General features: G+C 38.6%; 1 protein-coding gene across 18 annotated transcripts in view; it reads left to right on the top strand.

Annotated features, from left to right (window-relative positions):
• pcbp3 (poly(rC) binding protein 3) overlaps positions 1-9,571 on the top strand; it is a 46,088-nt gene extending 36,517 nt beyond the window's left edge. For 9 of the 18 annotated variants that reach the window (XM_081713400.1, XM_035522368.2, XM_027005702.3 and 6 more), the window contains 7 exons: positions 501-644; positions 1,948-1,989; positions 3,277-3,355; positions 4,321-4,373; positions 4,741-4,910; positions 5,337-5,559; positions 6,276-9,571. In XM_081713400.1, coding sequence (XP_081569526.1) covers positions 501-644; positions 1,948-1,989; positions 3,277-3,355; positions 4,321-4,373; positions 4,741-4,910; positions 5,337-5,391 — 543 coding nt within the window. In that variant the 3' untranslated portion in view covers positions 5,392-5,559; positions 6,276-9,571. Of the gene's footprint in view, positions 1-500; positions 645-1,947; positions 1,990-3,276; positions 3,356-4,320; positions 4,374-4,740; positions 4,911-5,336; positions 5,560-6,275 lie in introns of those variants that run through there. The other 9 variants (XM_081713405.1, XM_081713407.1, XM_081713406.1 and 6 more) reach the window with 9 other exon arrangements.
• Positions 9,572-16,751: the final 7,180 nt, after the last annotated feature.

Below are 16,751 nucleotides of genomic sequence, written 5' to 3'. Positions count from 1 at the left end.
TTCAGAGTCAATTTCATTAATTGTATACAACAAAAAGAAATTGTTTTACATGTGTCATGCACAATAACTAAACTGCAACAGCAATGAAAAATAGTTATATGATACTGAGGATAACACCAATACAAACATTAAATGGCAAATACTGGGGTATTGCTGAGGCACTGATCACCGCACAGAAATTAAGGGTTTAAGTTTATAGAAAATAGATGGTGCAAATGGTGAAGGGAGAGATAGGGGCAGGAGAGAGAAAGATGAGTGTGTGTTGTGTGTTTGGATAGATGAATGCAGATATGCAGATCATTGGGAGAGGCAGTCTAATGGGTTGGAGTGAGAATGAGACAACTTTTTCTGCCTCACTATTGGTCTTATTTACGCAAACACACACACACACACACACACACACACACACACACACACACACACACACACACTTGTCTTCGCACTCTGTCTCTTTCCAAGTCTAACATCATCTCCACCTCTTCCCTCTTCCCCTTTGCTAGTCCCCACCGAAAGGTGCCACCATCCCCTACCGCCCAAAGCCCGCCTCCACCCCCGTCATTTTTTCAGGTGGCCAGGTAAGAGCCGACCCGCTGGCCGCGTCCACAGCCAATCTCAGCCTTTTACTGCAGCACCAGCCACTGCCTGTTAGTACACGCAGGTTTCTCACCTTCTCACAAGCATGGTACTGTGCCAGACAGTCTGTGGAGCACCTGGCTCGCGGACAGAAAGGGGGAGGGGAGGCACAGGGCTTGCTGTTAGACACATGCCCAGGTGCCACTGTTATTTTTACTGTACTGAAGTGCATCCTCTGCTATTATGTTATTATGTTTAGAGAATATCAGAATTTCCTAGTTGCTTATTGGAAGAGCCAGTTCCTTGTTCAGAATGTGTGAACGCCAACCGAATATTGCATTTGTAATCTAAGAGATATATTTTCACTTCTGATTTTAACATGTATTCTTATATTAGTTTTTAGTGCTCCTTACTGATGTCTGGCATGCAAGCTCTTTTTACGTAGTTCACGTCTTCCTTCTGAAATAGATCACATCCTTTTAATAAGCCAAAAACTAATGCAAAATCAAGTAAGAATAGGAAGATACCTATTCAATAACCAACATGACTATGCAGTGTGTTTCTGATTTTTTTTTTCAGTCTTCTAACCCGAGCTAGGTAAATTATACCTTAGTATTCCACTCTTAGCATTCCACTAACTCCACCTTAACTGCTTATACAGAATTTCAGACAGCCATTCATTCTGTGTGCCATCTTGAATAGGGTGACAATAAAGCCTTGAAAGAACCATTAGTGTCATATTTCTCAATTGCAGGTGACAGAAAACACATTACCACAAACACAATAGTCATTTTAAAATGAAATAACAGAGAGGCAGAAAAGTTAGAAGATGATATCTCTTGGTGAGAGATGTCTGTCATTTTATGCATTTCAATTGTTCAGACTTAATTGTTTTTGAGGTGTGGAGGGGATATTTTAAGTCTGCAATGAAAGCTTACAATGTAATATTGCCCTTTAGAGTTTTTTCCCTTTCTTGAAATACTTTGTCAACATAGAACCCCAAATTCCCTTTATTAAATCCATGTTTTCTCCAGAGATTTCAAAATTGTGGCCAGCTTGGTTTTATAATATTACAGCTTTATAACAGTTTTATTTACAGCTTTATTTATCATTCCTCTCAACTGGGTCATAAGAGAGTTGAACCTACACAGTAGGTAAAGATAGGATCTTTCCACATCTTAGGCTGTGAAGAGCTATAAACTGTCACTGTCATGGTTATCAAAGTCTATCACTATAAGCTGTGTGTGTACTGGTTTGTTTCTGTTTTACTTTCTTATAATTCTTAATTTAAAAAAATATATTATGAATTAAGAATAGAGACTTTTGTTTAGTAAATGTGTTCATTTTTTTTCCCTTTTTCCTTCTCATTTACAGGCTTACACAATTCAGGGACAATATGCCATTCCACATCCAGATGTGAGTTAACAGCCTCAGAATCTGCACCCCAGTCCCCACTTTAGCACCATGAGCTGCTTGGACAGACTTTTATTAATATTAATAATAACATTAATAATATTAATAATGACTTTTAATAATATTACTATGACACATCTGATGTATAATTTATTTTGCATTACAATCTGAAACTGTTCTCCACCTGAGTCATCCGTGTTAAGAACGAGACTTAGGACTTGGCCTGTTAAAATCAAGAGTCATACCACTGTAGCAATTGTCATTTTCTGGTGTAATATGTTTTCCTTATCCAAGGATCTGTAATGGAACTGATTCAGTTTTAACAGCATTTAAAGATGTCAAGCAGCCAAAATGTCAATGTCTAACGAATACCAACTAAATATTCTACCCTACCCGAATCCACTCACTTTGTAAACTCTGTTAGCTAACTACTTTGTAAACAGAAGTTGTTGGCAATGGTCATCAGTAAATAACGTTATAGCTCCAATCAAACAGAACAGCACACACCTCCCCATTCCCAGAGAGGCCTTTCATCTCCATGAATAATGAATCAGCGTGTCCTCAAAATGCTGGGTGGTGTAGTGCATGTCAGTGCCTCTCACTGAGGATGGGCAATGATGGCTGCTTAGGAAGTCACCGGGTGACGTTGTGATCACTCACATAGAGCAAAAGCATGCTCTCCATCTACACTTACACACAGCTTTAGAGGGCAAAGGCACATCAGCCAGTGGCTCTGAGGGATGATGTGGCTGTGCTCATAACCTCTCATCTTCAGAATGAGTTGGGATAGGCTGCCCCTGCTCGCTCTCTCATCCATTTGTAGGTAATTGAAAAAGAGTTCACATTGGGTTCAGGTATGTGTCTTCAAGGGATACTGTCAGAAAAGCCTTAACCTTTAGAGCAAATGTTCTATCACAAGGGTTACATGAACGCATATACTAGGCTCCCCTCATCATTTAGCCTTTATGACAGCAATCCAACCAGATCTGAGTTAGCTCTTTCTAAAAGCGTGCCCAGAAAGATATACGCATTCACAGTCAGGCCAAGTCCTCGAGCTTATTTCTCTCTTTTGTTCGCTCTCTCTCTCTCTCTCTCTCACACACACACACACACACACACACTCTCTTTATTTCTCTCTCTTTTCATCTGTGTTGTCTTCCTCCACCATGTGTTTTGGCTTCTACTCCTTGTCTTCTCTTTATTCTGGTTTTTCATTTTTTGGTTTCTCAGTGTGACCTGTGCGTTATATAAATAACCTCTTAGTTCTACTGTCCCTCATGCCCCCCTCAGCAGTTGACCAAGCTCCACCAGTTGGCTATGCAGCAAACTCCCTTTACTCCCCTTGGACAGACCACCCCTGCTTTCCCCGGTACGTACCCACAAGCCCTTACAAAGCGTCCTTCTCTCCATACCTGTAGAAACACTCTCTTTTCTTTCTCTCTTTCTCTTCCCTTTTCTATCTGTGCCTCGCTTCATGATATACCCCTGGTGGTTGCTCTTGACTTTACTGTGGCCTTTTGTTTCATTCTAACTTTCAACTGCATTTTTCTTGTTTTCGTTTCTTTTCTTTTTTATTTGCTTGAATAGTGAATACTGGTATCATGGGAGATAAGAATGTAAAGAGCTGAAGAGACTTCACTGCCAGCCCACTTCACTTGATTCATAAAAGAACAGAAATATGTAACCAGGAAATACATTTAGAACTGAGAGATGAAGCTCAGAAAATGTAATCTCCAATGCAGAAACAAAAATCTATTTAATTCTAAAAGGCAAGAAGATAATAAATATAGACAAATAAATATGCTGATAGCTGGTTCCTTGTGTACCCACAGAGGGTCTGAAGGCCTACTCTTTCACATTACATGATTGATGAATTGTACAACAGCCTTTCTTCAAGTGTCTGTCTCTGGAGGATTTAACAAAGTCTCTTCAAGCAGCCTTAAAGCGATGAGACAAAATAAACACCAGTTTATGCATTTCTCTTAATTATGCACTTTGGGCACGCTTAGGGAGTCAATTTCTATCACAGTCAATTGTGTGAGGCTCAACCTGGTCAGAGGACATAGAGACTGTGCATATAAACCTTCAAATAATTGTAGATCGCGTTATACCTAGAAACATAAGGAAATAAAAGCACCTTGAGAGGAGTTCCCTCACTTGTTGGTACTCTGATCCTGTTCTTTGCCGTTTTCGTGGTGCTACAGGACATGAGTGAGTGTGTGTGACTGTGTGTGTGTCTGTGTGTGTCTGTGTGTGTGTGTCTGTGTGTGTCTGTGTGTGCTGTGCTGTTCATCATGATCTGTCCCCTTCGCCCTTGTCTGCTCTCCGCCCCAGGTCTGGATGCCAGTCCCCCGGCCAGTACTCATGAACTCACCATTCCCAATGATGTGAGTACAGGCAAGCACACTGAGATGCAGCCCATGCCCTTCCAATCCTGGAGTGCCTCAGCACTGCACAGTATAGGGTTTTCCTTTCCCTGACATGTCAGATTCTAGAGCTGGGTTGGCAAAGCAGGGTGCAATCAACGCATGCAGGGCATGGTTCACCCACATCAGGAACAGCTCTGTCCTGTTTTGTATGCTTGCTACCTCACAAGGTTTTAGGCCATCATAATGAGGTTAATATTGCCAAGGTTGGTTGTTTAATAGCCAGTAAGAATACCACTATTAATGTTTTGCCAGAGAGCTCTCCATCTCTCTTTTTCCCCACAGAACATAATTTTGTTTTTTAAGAACCTTTGTGATTTCTTCTCAGCTAATAGGCTGCATAATTGGGCGCCAGGGAACCAAAATTAATGAGATCCGTCAGATGTCTGGAGCACAGATCAAAATTGCTAATGCCATGGAAGGGTCATCAGAGCGTCAGATAACCATCACAGGAACGCCTGCTAACATCAGCCTTGCCCAGTACCTCATCAACGCAAGGTAAGAGACCGGCCCAGCACCAGACTACAGAGACATTATTTTGTCACTATTTTAAAATGTTTCCATAGACCTGACATAAGATAAAGAACAACCTGTCCATGTATGTCTGCTGTATGTGTCTGCTGAAGTGTGTGAAGACATGCAAGGACGTTGACTGTAATGAAGGCAGGACATGAAGATGATTGTGCACATGGTGATATGTTATCATGGTAACATTTGCAGAAAGGTGACTGAAAGGATGTGAGCTGCTCTACAGCCGTGTGTGTGTGTGTGTGTGTGTGTGTGTGTGTGTGTGTGTGTGTGTGTGTGTGTGTGTGTGTGTGTGTGTGTGTGTGTGAAATAGAGGGAGAGAGATAGTGGGGCTTGCACACCAGCAGTGGGGAGGACGCACTAATGGATATTGCTTTCCCACAATTCCGCTGGCAGGTTCAGAGACGTGGCAGCCATGTGGAATGACCCCTCATCAATGACTACATCCTGAAGCGCCCCAAACTGCTCTCATTATTGGAAGCTAACAGCAACCATTTTCCTATTAACCTTATGTATCAGACCTTCTTAGGACTCACAACCACCATCTCTCATCAAACCCCCAATCTCCCCACCCCCCGCCCCCCCGAGCCTGCTCTCCTTGTGTTGACCCTTAACTTGTGTAGGTACTGTAAAAGGAAAAACAAATTATGAGAATATAGTGCTGTGAATTTTGTTCATGGTATATTATTTCAATACAGTGTCCTAGCATGCTCAATGATTAGGTTCCCACTGTATTTTTGTTTATTATTTTGTGTTCTGTATATTAGTTATGTGTGGTTCCTAGTTCTGTAATGAAACTCCATGCTGGGAAAGCTTAAAAACATATGAAAAAATAAAATATATGGCTCACATCTGATTGCTACAAAGCAATGCTTTTGGCCAGATAGTGTGATGTGAACCATTAACATAAGGATGTGGTGGGGGGGGGGTGTTCTTGGAAAGTTGGAATGAGTTTATTCCAATCAGAGCCCATGAATATGCTTGACAAAGTGCTGCTTTTTGAATGAGTGCATTTGTCAAATTATGTTTGACTGTGTTCTTTAAAACAGATATGCATTTAAGAGGTGTTGGAAAATGTGTCTTTTTGTGGAAATCTATTTTATTTCAAGCTGACCAGGTGTTTTGGCTGTTTTCTTCTCAATTGCATTAGTAAATACAAATGCATGGTCATTATGCAAGACTAGGGAAAACATAAAGCAAACAAGGTAGATAGAGCTGTTGAATGTTCTATGAAAGGTTTGAAAATACTTTCAGAATTATTTTATTTTCTCTATTTTTCTATCTCTCCCTTCCCACCCCACCTTCCCTCCCCTCCCCTCTTCCCGACTGTTTTAGGCTGACGTCTGAAGTCACTGGAATGGGCACTCTCTAATTTCTACCCATCATCCTTCACTGCATCACATGACCCTTGAGCCAATGGCATTGCACCTAGTTTGTTTTCTTTTCTCTGTACTTGGCTTTCCTGTATTTTAAGTGAATCAAACTTATTTATATTCTGTAATCACTACATATTTAAAATCTCCAGTTCTGTGTCGTTCTTACTGGTCCCATATTGTTATCTTGATGCTTCCCAGTTTCCCAGGTTCTCCTTATCCCTTCATTTTAAAGGACACCACTTTTTTGGCACTCTAGTACTTTTCATGTTATTCTCTGGCATTCTGCTTTGAAAGGCCCCAGAGCCCCAGTGACTTTCACTGTGAATTCATGCTTTGTTTTTTTGCTGCTCTTTTTTTAATTCAGGTTTTGCTAGTCCTGCACCGTTGCTATCAGAGCCAGAACACATTCTTTACTATTGCCGGTTTTCTAACAAACCAAAACAGTAATTACTAAAGCCCAAGAGACAGTGCGGCATCTTGCACACCAAAAGCCCCAGAGCCCCAGTAATCTGTTGCTCTCTTGTATTTTCATTGTGTGGCATGACCCCACATAGGTTGACCATTATCAGCCAGAATTTTGTATTTACTTTTGGAGCTGCTGGCAAAAAAAAAGTAAATAAATAAATACAAATATACAAATAAAAAACAGAACTAATAAATAATGGTTGATTGATTTAGCTTGTGTTTACTGCATTGCAGCATGGTGGAAGGTCAGTTTTAGTCCTCATTACAAATGTATTCAGGTTCAATGTGATATAGCAGAATTTGTTTGTAGTCTATTTTCATATATAATCTCTTTGTAAGTATGTAGGCAATACCTTACAAAATGGAAAAAGCTGAAAAAATGATAGCTGCTGGTACCTTTAAAAGTGAATAGAGATTTGCTGATAATGATGCCTGATTAATTTTTCTTTCATGGAACTGCATCATGCCTCCATCACACATAGCCATATTACTCTAGTCTGACATATTGCTCTCTGGTTTTTCCACTAAAACTCCCATCTATTAGGCAAACAGGAAGTGCATGTGTAAGTGCCTGCACACAGAAGATATAGACTAGTGGTTGTTCTTTTCCAGCAGCATGTTGAGCATCCATGTAAGCACCCAGCCAACAAAACCAACAACAATAATCTCTACATTACAATTTGTTTCTCAGCCATCCATAGTCAACCACTTTGATCAGTTCATTTGAGAATCCAAGGTTTAATGGCAGATTATAGCACTCCGGAGGTTTTCTCAAATTGCTGTAGCACAGAGATCCTCAGATGATAGTAAAAATCTATCGTTTTGATCTGTATCTCTAAGTCTTCATGAGCATGACCCTGCAGTGCATTTGGGGAACTGTCTGCCTCCCTTAGCATCATGATTTTTTCCTTCTTTGGCTTTGTTCATTCTGGCTTAAGACCACCATGGCTTGTTTAACAGCTGCCTTCCTGTAGTTGCTTTCCAGAATCTTCAGCTATAGCATAGTCTTGCTTGTTTCCCTTTTGTAAGTAACTGGTGCTGGTAGTGATCTTGTTGTTGCTGAATTTCAGATCAGTAAGCACAGCTTTAAGTGTAGACTGCTTTGCTTTTTAACTGTTATCACTGTCAGAATTAATTAGAGGACTCACTGTGCACACCAGAACAAGCATAGAGATAAAACCCGTTATCCGACTGTTACATGCAGTTGCTTGTAGATTTCAGAGCTTTACTGGTTTTGTAATCTCAAGTTATGATTCATGTAGAGACCCTTCCAGAGCCATGTGTAGCTTTAACTGATGTCAGGTCTTTGTCAATAAAGCCCTTGGCTTTACCTCTATTCATTTAGGTTCCTATAGGTGACGCTCTTACCTTCATCTTAAGTACACAGTGTCTCTCCAGTCTAGATAATGAGACCCTGTCATTGTTAATAAACCATAGCTTCTCATCCTAATCATTTAAATCTCATAAAAGTCTAGGTCTGAGAATTGAATGTAATTGCTGTAGTGCTGGTCATTTGCCAATTTTAAAAAATAATTTCCACAATTATCTTCATAATTCCACTGTTCAGAGAAGAAAGACCCATTTCTTGGCTTGATTTTCCATAATAAGTGCAGTTTTGAACTAATTTAAAAGTGCTTCTAGTCTGGGACTGAAGCAGTCTTACCACACTGTGGACAAATCAATATGCAACTGAATGTGAATCCACTGCACAACACTTTGAAAGGTAATTAGACTAAAGTCTGAAATTTATTTGTGAATTACTTTGTGCTGTGAGCTCAAAACTTTTGTAATTTTGAAACTCAAAAATGTTAATATGCACATGTATACACATGGTTATCATAGGACAGTGGTGCACATGGCTATCATAGGACAGTGGTGCACATGGCTAAGATAATGTACGATTGTAGCTATAAAATGGCTACATTAACAGATTATATTAGCTACAGTTTTTATTAGTGTTTAAACATACATATTCTGTTAGCGATAGTTTTTTTTTAAATCTCAGATACACAGATTTGCACCAAGTTGAAATGAGGTTTATGTCTGTGCTTGGGTCTGTGTTTGGGGTTTTTAAATATTAAGTTAGATTGTATGTTTCAAGCAAGACTGTGTCTTATAATATTTGTATGGAATGTTCTATTTGTCATGTTTTGGACAATAATGTGCTGCACTGTAACTCACTGTACAGAAGCATAATATTCTCACAGCATGCTTTGTAACTGACACTTCAAAGAAGCTTAGTGCTTTACCAAGGTAGGCAGTTATTATTATTATTATTGTTGTTGTTGTTGTTGTTGTTGTTGTTGCTGTTGTTGTTTTTATTATAATTATTATTATATGCAATACAATAATTTAGTGGGAGTGCAATGATGTTTAGTATTTAAACATTTTTTCCTTCTCCCTGCTTTTTCGGTTTATTTCTTCATTGTCAAATATCATGACATTGCATTTTCCTGTCTTCATTCACATACTGCATTTGCACACACAATAACATGTATTAGCTCAGCATAGGCCTTTATTTGTCCTCACAACTAATGCACATAAATTAGCTTTTTTACTGTTAGTTTCATTGTTCATGCCCAGGCTTTCAGTGTACTAGAGCAGCAAAAAACAAGGGCCCTTTCCTCTTTGTGCTTCTGTAAATTATGTTGTTTTTAAATGTAATAAAGTGATTATTTAACATTAGATAATTTGCTGCTTGCAGGTCTATGTTAGGTTTACATTACTGAAGTTAGGTTACCTTTAAAATGTTTTGTAAAGGGAGAAAAATAAAGTTTTTTTTTCCCTTGATACTGTTTTGATTGCTTAAAGTTATTGTTGATCATGTCTACATTATTGCAAGTATAATTAGAGATGTTGATAAATGTTCTGCTTTAGCCTGTTTATAACGAGGGTTGTCAACTGTATCCTACCACTAGAGGGCTCTGAATGTTGTAAAAAAGCTTGGTGTTCACAGTCTAATATATAGGTGTGTCTTTACACTGTAAACTGGATATTGTTGAAATGCATCATCATGACTGTTAGGTTGCTAAAATCCAGCACTGATGCTGTAATTGTTAGGCCAAGTACCAAGGTGCTTTTAATTTGATGAAACAACTTTTATTCTTTGTAGGTCACTGGAACAGCATATGCCCAGTTTACCCAGGTACAACCCGGGTCAAAATTACACCTTAACCAATCGTGATTCTACTACTTGATATGCCTGCCTTGTGTGGGACATTAACTATGAGATCACATGGTAAGAAAATGCACCCAAGTTGATACCAATGACGGATTTAATGATTACTGAGTTTTATAAGATCGTAATAAATAACACTGTATTACCAGTAGATATGACAGCCTTTAGTTTGAAACTCATCACAGTTGCCTGAGTTTAGCAGGGCAGAGTGTATAATTGCATTGGGTTGTGGGTTCCTCGTTCTGCCTCAGGCTCAAAGCACAATGGGAAAGCACACTGATGGTCCCAATCCACCACCGTGTTTCCAAATTAGCACCAATGGTCTAGGGAGAGGTGAGGTCACCTCTAGCCAGCCCCTGCCACTGCTTCCAGAGAAGTACTTCTAGGTTGGAAATTAGATCAAATTAAAGAGGCCTTTGATTTCTCCCCAGTAGGCCCTGAATGCCTTTGTCTTTCTGAATTCTGAATTTGGCTAGCAAAAAAAAAACATAAATAAATTAATTAGGAAAGAAAGCAGAAAACAAGCCAGATGATCAACCTGCATAAATACATAATTCAGTGTGTTACCAATAGCAGTGGACTTCTGCATTAATGCCAATTTAAGGTATTACCCTGTCAGTCAAAGACAGTGGCATGCATATGCAGACACACACACACACACACACACACACACACACACACACACACACACACAAAAACAAACAAAGCTCATACACATTCCTAATTTATTTAGATTTCTCAGCAAAGTTGCCTCTGTGCTGATAAACTGGAAAGTCTTGCTAGGCATAAAAATGTTTAATGTTCTTTCTTTCATTCTTAATTTCTTTCTTCGTTCCTTCCTTTCTTCTGACTGGTCTAGGCTATTTTAATGCCTGTTTCCCATAGGTGTCAGTATTCATTTTCTAGATTTTGTGGGTCTCTAGTAAGATACTCAGTGGTCATGTTCTACTACACTTCTTCATTCTTTGCAGCTGCTTCTATTTCTTGACAGATGTCAAGTACCAAGATTATTGTTACTCAAACATAAGCATAAACTGGTGGGAACCAGGCAGTAGGATTAGTCCTTGCTAATAGCCACTGCTATTGTGTGCTTCTACAATGTGTCCTGCGCAAGGGATGACACTACATGTAAGGCGCACTTTGACATATACATCCATTTGCAGATGAAAATGTGTAAACACTGCTGCAACAATGCAAGAAAATAAATAAATCATAGTCTCTCTAATGATACAGAGACAGGTTAGAATGCAAATGCTCAGGTTTTAAAGTATTTCCAGGGTAATCCCACAATGTTTGTTATCTAAGTGAAGCTCAGTTAAATGGTGCTGAAGTAAGGGTATTTTATTGCATTAGTATTGTATATATTTAAGAATAGTCTGTCCAGCAGGATTTTAAATGTAAGATCCTGCATGCAAATCATTTTCTGCTTAATTTGGATTAATTACTGACTAACATGGGTCTGATTTGAAGGCATTACTAGGACTTATGATTACTGTCTATAAGGAAATTGCAAGTGTTTTCTACATCCTGATTTGGTGTTATTAAATGGTCCTGCTAATTTGATATCTTTCATTTACTTTTTGACACTTTTTACAAAGGTAAACAATTACTTTAAAATTAGGCCAATGAGAACTGCCTTCACCAGTTATAATTACACTTATTCCCACAAGCGCTGTCAGGCCAACACGCAGTAATTTGATTTTCATCACCAGAAGCTCTGGAAGGTGCAGTCATGTAAAAACAGCATGCACTATAAACACGGGGCCACATGAGAGCCAGCACTTCATCTGCTGAGAAATTATAATACCTACATGTCATCTGAAACAGGGAAGTGGAAATCACAGCTTGACAGGCTAACTAAAAGACTGTATGAATGTGTGTGTTTATATACAGATACGATCATGCTGAGCTGCCGCATGCATGCATGCAACTGCATGTAACAGAGCAGAGGTGAAGGCACAAGGTTCATGACTGGGTCATTATTGTTACGATTCCAATAGGAACAAGACAAGAGGTAGAACGCAAATGCAGGAGGTGGTTTATTAAATGAGGGAAATACAAACACGAAGGGCAAAACAAAGAGGGGCAAAGGGGTAACACTGAGGGTAAAATAATACATGACTGGAGTAAACAGAAAAGCAATGGCGATGACAGTACAACAAGCATGATGTGAACATGACGGAAGGAACGTAACTTGCCACAATAACCAACAACATGGGAAACCAAACACAGGTCTTAAATAACCAAGACAACCAAGCACTAATCAGACACAGGTGAACATATGAACAGGGAGAACCAAAAGAAGGACTGGAATAAAGGAACAGACGAGGGGCGGAGAAAACAAAACTAAGGAACAAGCAGGCAGCAAAAGGAAAACGGACACAACAGGGAAAGTATGGAAACAGGGATGTCAGGAGGGTGGCCATTCGTGACAGCTATGGACAAGATTGGGTTTTTAGATGTTGTGAAACATTGTGCATGGACACCAATTAGGTGCTGGGTTCTTCCTCGTGTATTATTCAGGTGCAGGGCATACGAAGGCTAGGTAGCTTTCCATGTGTGTTTACAGAATAAGGCTCAGATTTGCTGATAGTAGCTCTTCCACGGTGTAAGACAGTTGGAACAGTAAAAGGATTTAATTTCACTTTAATATATGCTGCCTGGTCAAAAAAAAAAAAAAGTCACACACTCTAATATTTCGTTGGACCGCCTTTAGCTTTGAGTACGGCATACGTTCGCTGTGGTATCGTTTCCACAAGCTTCTGCAATGGCACAACATTTATTTCTGTCCATAGTTGCATTAATTTTTCCCCAAGATCTTGTGTTGATGATGGGAGATTTGGACCACTGCGCAAAGTCTTCTCCTGCACATCCCAAAGATTTTCAATGGGGTTCAGGTCTGGACTCTGTGGTGGCCAATCCATGTGTGAAAATAATGTCTCATGCTCCCAGAACCACTCTTTCATAATCTGAGCCTGATGAATCCTGGCATTGTCATCTTGGAATATGCCCATGCCATCAGGGAAGAAAAAATTCATTGATGGAATAATCTGGTCGTTCAGTATATTCAGGTAGTCAGATGACCTCATTCTTTGGGCACATGATATTGCTGAACCTAGACCTGACCAACTGCAGCAACCCCAGATCATAACACTGCCCCCATAGGCTTGTATGGTAGGCACAAGGCACGATGGGTGCATCACTTCAGCCGCCTCTCTTCTTACCCTGATGCACCCCTCACTCTGAAACAGGGTAAATTTGGACTCATCAGACTACATGACCTTATTCCAGTCCAATCTTTTTGCTCCCTAGCAAATTGAAGCCGTTTTTGCCAGTTACACTCACTGACAAGTGGTTTTCTTAAGGCTACACAGCTGTTTAGTCCCAATCCCCTGAGTTCCCTTCGCATTGTGCATGTGGAAATGTTCTTACTTGCACTATTAAACATATCCCTGAGTTCTACTGTAATTTTTCTACAATTTGATTTCACCACACATTTAATCAATCAAGATTTTTTTTTTCGACCACATTCCTTCTTGGATGATGTTTCCCCACTGTCCTTCCACTTTTTAATAATGCGTTGGATAGTTCTTAACCCAACGCATTAGATGTTTTCTCTGCTTGATGTATGCCAATAATTTGATGCTTCTGAAACAGATTAACATATTTTCCATGACCACAGGATATGTCTTTCGACATGGTTCTTTAACAAATGAGAAGCTACTCATTGCACCAGTTAGGGTTAAATAACTTGTTGCCATCTGAAACATAATCACCCATGCAGTAATTATCCAATGGGAGGCTCTTAAGTATTTGCTTAGTTAAATCCAGGTGGTGATCTTTTTATTGGCCAAGCAGTGTATGACCTATGTAAGACCACACACCCTATAAAGAATAGAAACACAATGAGGAAATTGTAGCCAGTAAATGTTGGCTCTTTGGATTCCAAAGGTCCCATTACTATATACCTTATATAGTTATTTATATATACTTATAGTTCTTTATTTTTAACTTGGTATATAGATATACAGTATTTATCATAAGCTATCAAAATGTATATGGATGGTTTCTGAAGTGTGTTTGTCCTTTTTTTGGGGGGTTCCCTCTGACATAACTGATTAGAGAAATTTTAGAAGTGAGTGTTTTGCAATTAATTGCAAAATATATAATTAAAATTTTATAACACAAGCCTTTGTAAGAGTTCTAATTTTTACCTGCTAGCCTGCCTTCATTCATAAGTAAATATCTGCCACCTGGTGTCCTCTATCTTTTTATAACCGACTTCTTGGCTTAGCGTTGACCATTAATAATGCATAACACAAACCATGGAACCCAATAGAAAGGTTAAAAAGTCCTTAGTTTTAATTGTGTGCTACCCCCCCCCCCCAACTCCTACACCCCCCCACACACACACACACTCTCTCTCTCTCTCTCTCACTCACACACACACACACACACACACACACGCACACATACCTACAATAACTTGTCCTAATTTCCTCTTCATTCCTCTAGATTAAAATGTATTTGTAAAATGTAAATGTGTTATTGGTTACTTTCCTCATCTATTCTTATACTTGACTTTTTAGCACAAAGTTTCCTTTCTTTTATTTTTTATTTTATTTTCTGTCCCTTTACTCTGCCAACAGCTTAGTTTTAGTGAATTTGGGTAGTGAAAGCACTACATGTGCCACTATGCAAAGACTATATTAAACATGCTACAACACACTGAAACACACAGACATTTCTGGAACCAATCATGTGATTAGCTGGAGAGATTTCAAAATGAACATTACGTTCTTTAATGTTATGTATGTGTATTAACAGCGTTGCAACTTTTCAGCTGATGCAAATAGATGTTTAAAGAAATAGCATGTCGAGAAAGTAGTATGTATTCTTCTTAGTCATTTTTCAATAAAAGCATTCATTTTTCTATAAAGGTAGCAAACTATTTTGAGACTTTTTAAAAATGTATGATGCAGTTGCATACCTTAATTATGTTCCTATATACTTCAAATCACCCCTGTTAATATAAACAACTGATTAATCAAGGGTACAGTGTGTGTATGTGTGTGTGTGTGTGTGTGTGTGTGTGTGTGTGTGTGTGTGTGTGTGTGTGTGTGTATGTGTGTGTGTATGTGTGTGTGTGTGTGTGTGTGTGTGTGTGTGTGTGAGTTAATAAACTTGCAAATTTGTATCTGGATGTTTCTATCAAGAACACATTGTTAATTATTGTATCAATATTCATTCTATGTGTCTGTCAATATACAGCATGGCTTCAACAAACAATATATCTAATATCCAACTAATGTACACTAAGTGGTTCAAGCATATGTTAAATAAGAATAAAATGAATGTATGTTTATTATTGTAAAAATGCATGTTAATCTGAATAATTTTAATAATTTTTCTTTCATGTATTGAAAATTATATCAGCATGCAATTGCACTTCAGCTAAAAAATTTTTTTTCATATTTATCACAAACATTGTTTTTGAAAAGCACTTCTTTTGAAAAGCACATGTTTACAATCTAGTATTTTGCAAACTGTTTTTGTCAGTTCATAGCAGCCTTTGTAAAATGAACATAAAAATTCTATACGCCTTTGCTAAAATGCCAAGTATTTGTGATGGAAAAAATTAAACATGCCAGATCTAACTTTTTTTGTGAAATTGCAAATATAAATTAGAATGAAAAACAAGAATTGATTTAGAAAAAAATGAAAAATGTACAATGTAAATGTACCTAAATCTAAGTAAATCAGTTTGGCATGTGTTCACTTATGCTTGGTCATTCTTCCCTGCAAACCATTTTAACTGTCCAACTGGCTAGGCATCTCCAGTGCACAGACCTTTTCAGGTCACATCTCAGATTTTTGACTGGATTTTGATCTGGACTCTGGCTAGTCCACTCCAAAACCTTGTTTTTTTGTTTTTAGTGAAGCCATTGCTTTCTTCAGTTGGAGATGTGCTTTTGGCCACTGACTTGCCAAAAGGCTAAATTACTTTTCATTTTAAGTGTTTAAGCAGAAGCCTTAACATTTTGTATCGAAATTGACTGATAATTGGAGCTGGTTATTATTCCCTCCACCATGAATAAAGTTCCAGATGAAGAAATGCAGCCCCAAAGCTTGATATTTCCAACACCGTGCTTCGCTGATTGGACAGTAACAAATTATTCCACATGGTTTTGGGAGATTTTCTTTTTACAAAATTTAGTCAGTCTTTTTTGTGTGTGTGTGTGTGTGTGTGTGTGTGTGTGTGTGTGTGTGTGTGTGTGTGTGTGTGTGTGTGTTTGTGTGTGTTTGTTTTTATGAAAAGTCTTCTGTCTTGTCACCTTAGCATATAGCCCTAGTAATGTCACTGTTGTACCATATTTTCTCCACTTGTTAATTAGTTTATCAAGATATTATTTATTAATATCTCCAGTCAACCCAAGTAGATCTTTGTCATCACAGCCATATATGATGTGCAGTATACAGTGAGATGAAATAACATTTCTCCTCAACCCAGGTGCAAAATAAATACATACATACACGAATGACAGAGACAGTGCTGACTGTATATAAATAGTACAGTTGAGGGGGGTGAATAGTGAAAGGTGGTGGGAGAGTAGAACATTTACATGGCATCTGACATGGGAATAACATGATGATAAGACATTTCAGTAAACATAACAGTTCTCATGGTTGCAGACAGAAATTAAGCGTGAGTACAATGTGAATTGTAGTGCCAGTATAAAGTGACAGTGCATGAATGCTGTGCCAGAGATGGATCAGATTAAAGAATGCCAT

Source organism: Electrophorus electricus, chromosome 4 (genome assembly GCF_041902795.1).
Source record: "Electrophorus electricus isolate QZ-2024a chromosome 4, ASM4190279v1, whole genome shotgun sequence".
Taxonomy (NCBI): Eukaryota; Metazoa; Chordata; class Actinopteri; order Gymnotiformes; family Gymnotidae; genus Electrophorus; species Electrophorus electricus.
The sequence above is the reverse complement of the archived record's forward strand: the minus strand, read 5'-3'. Positions and strand labels throughout refer to the sequence as shown.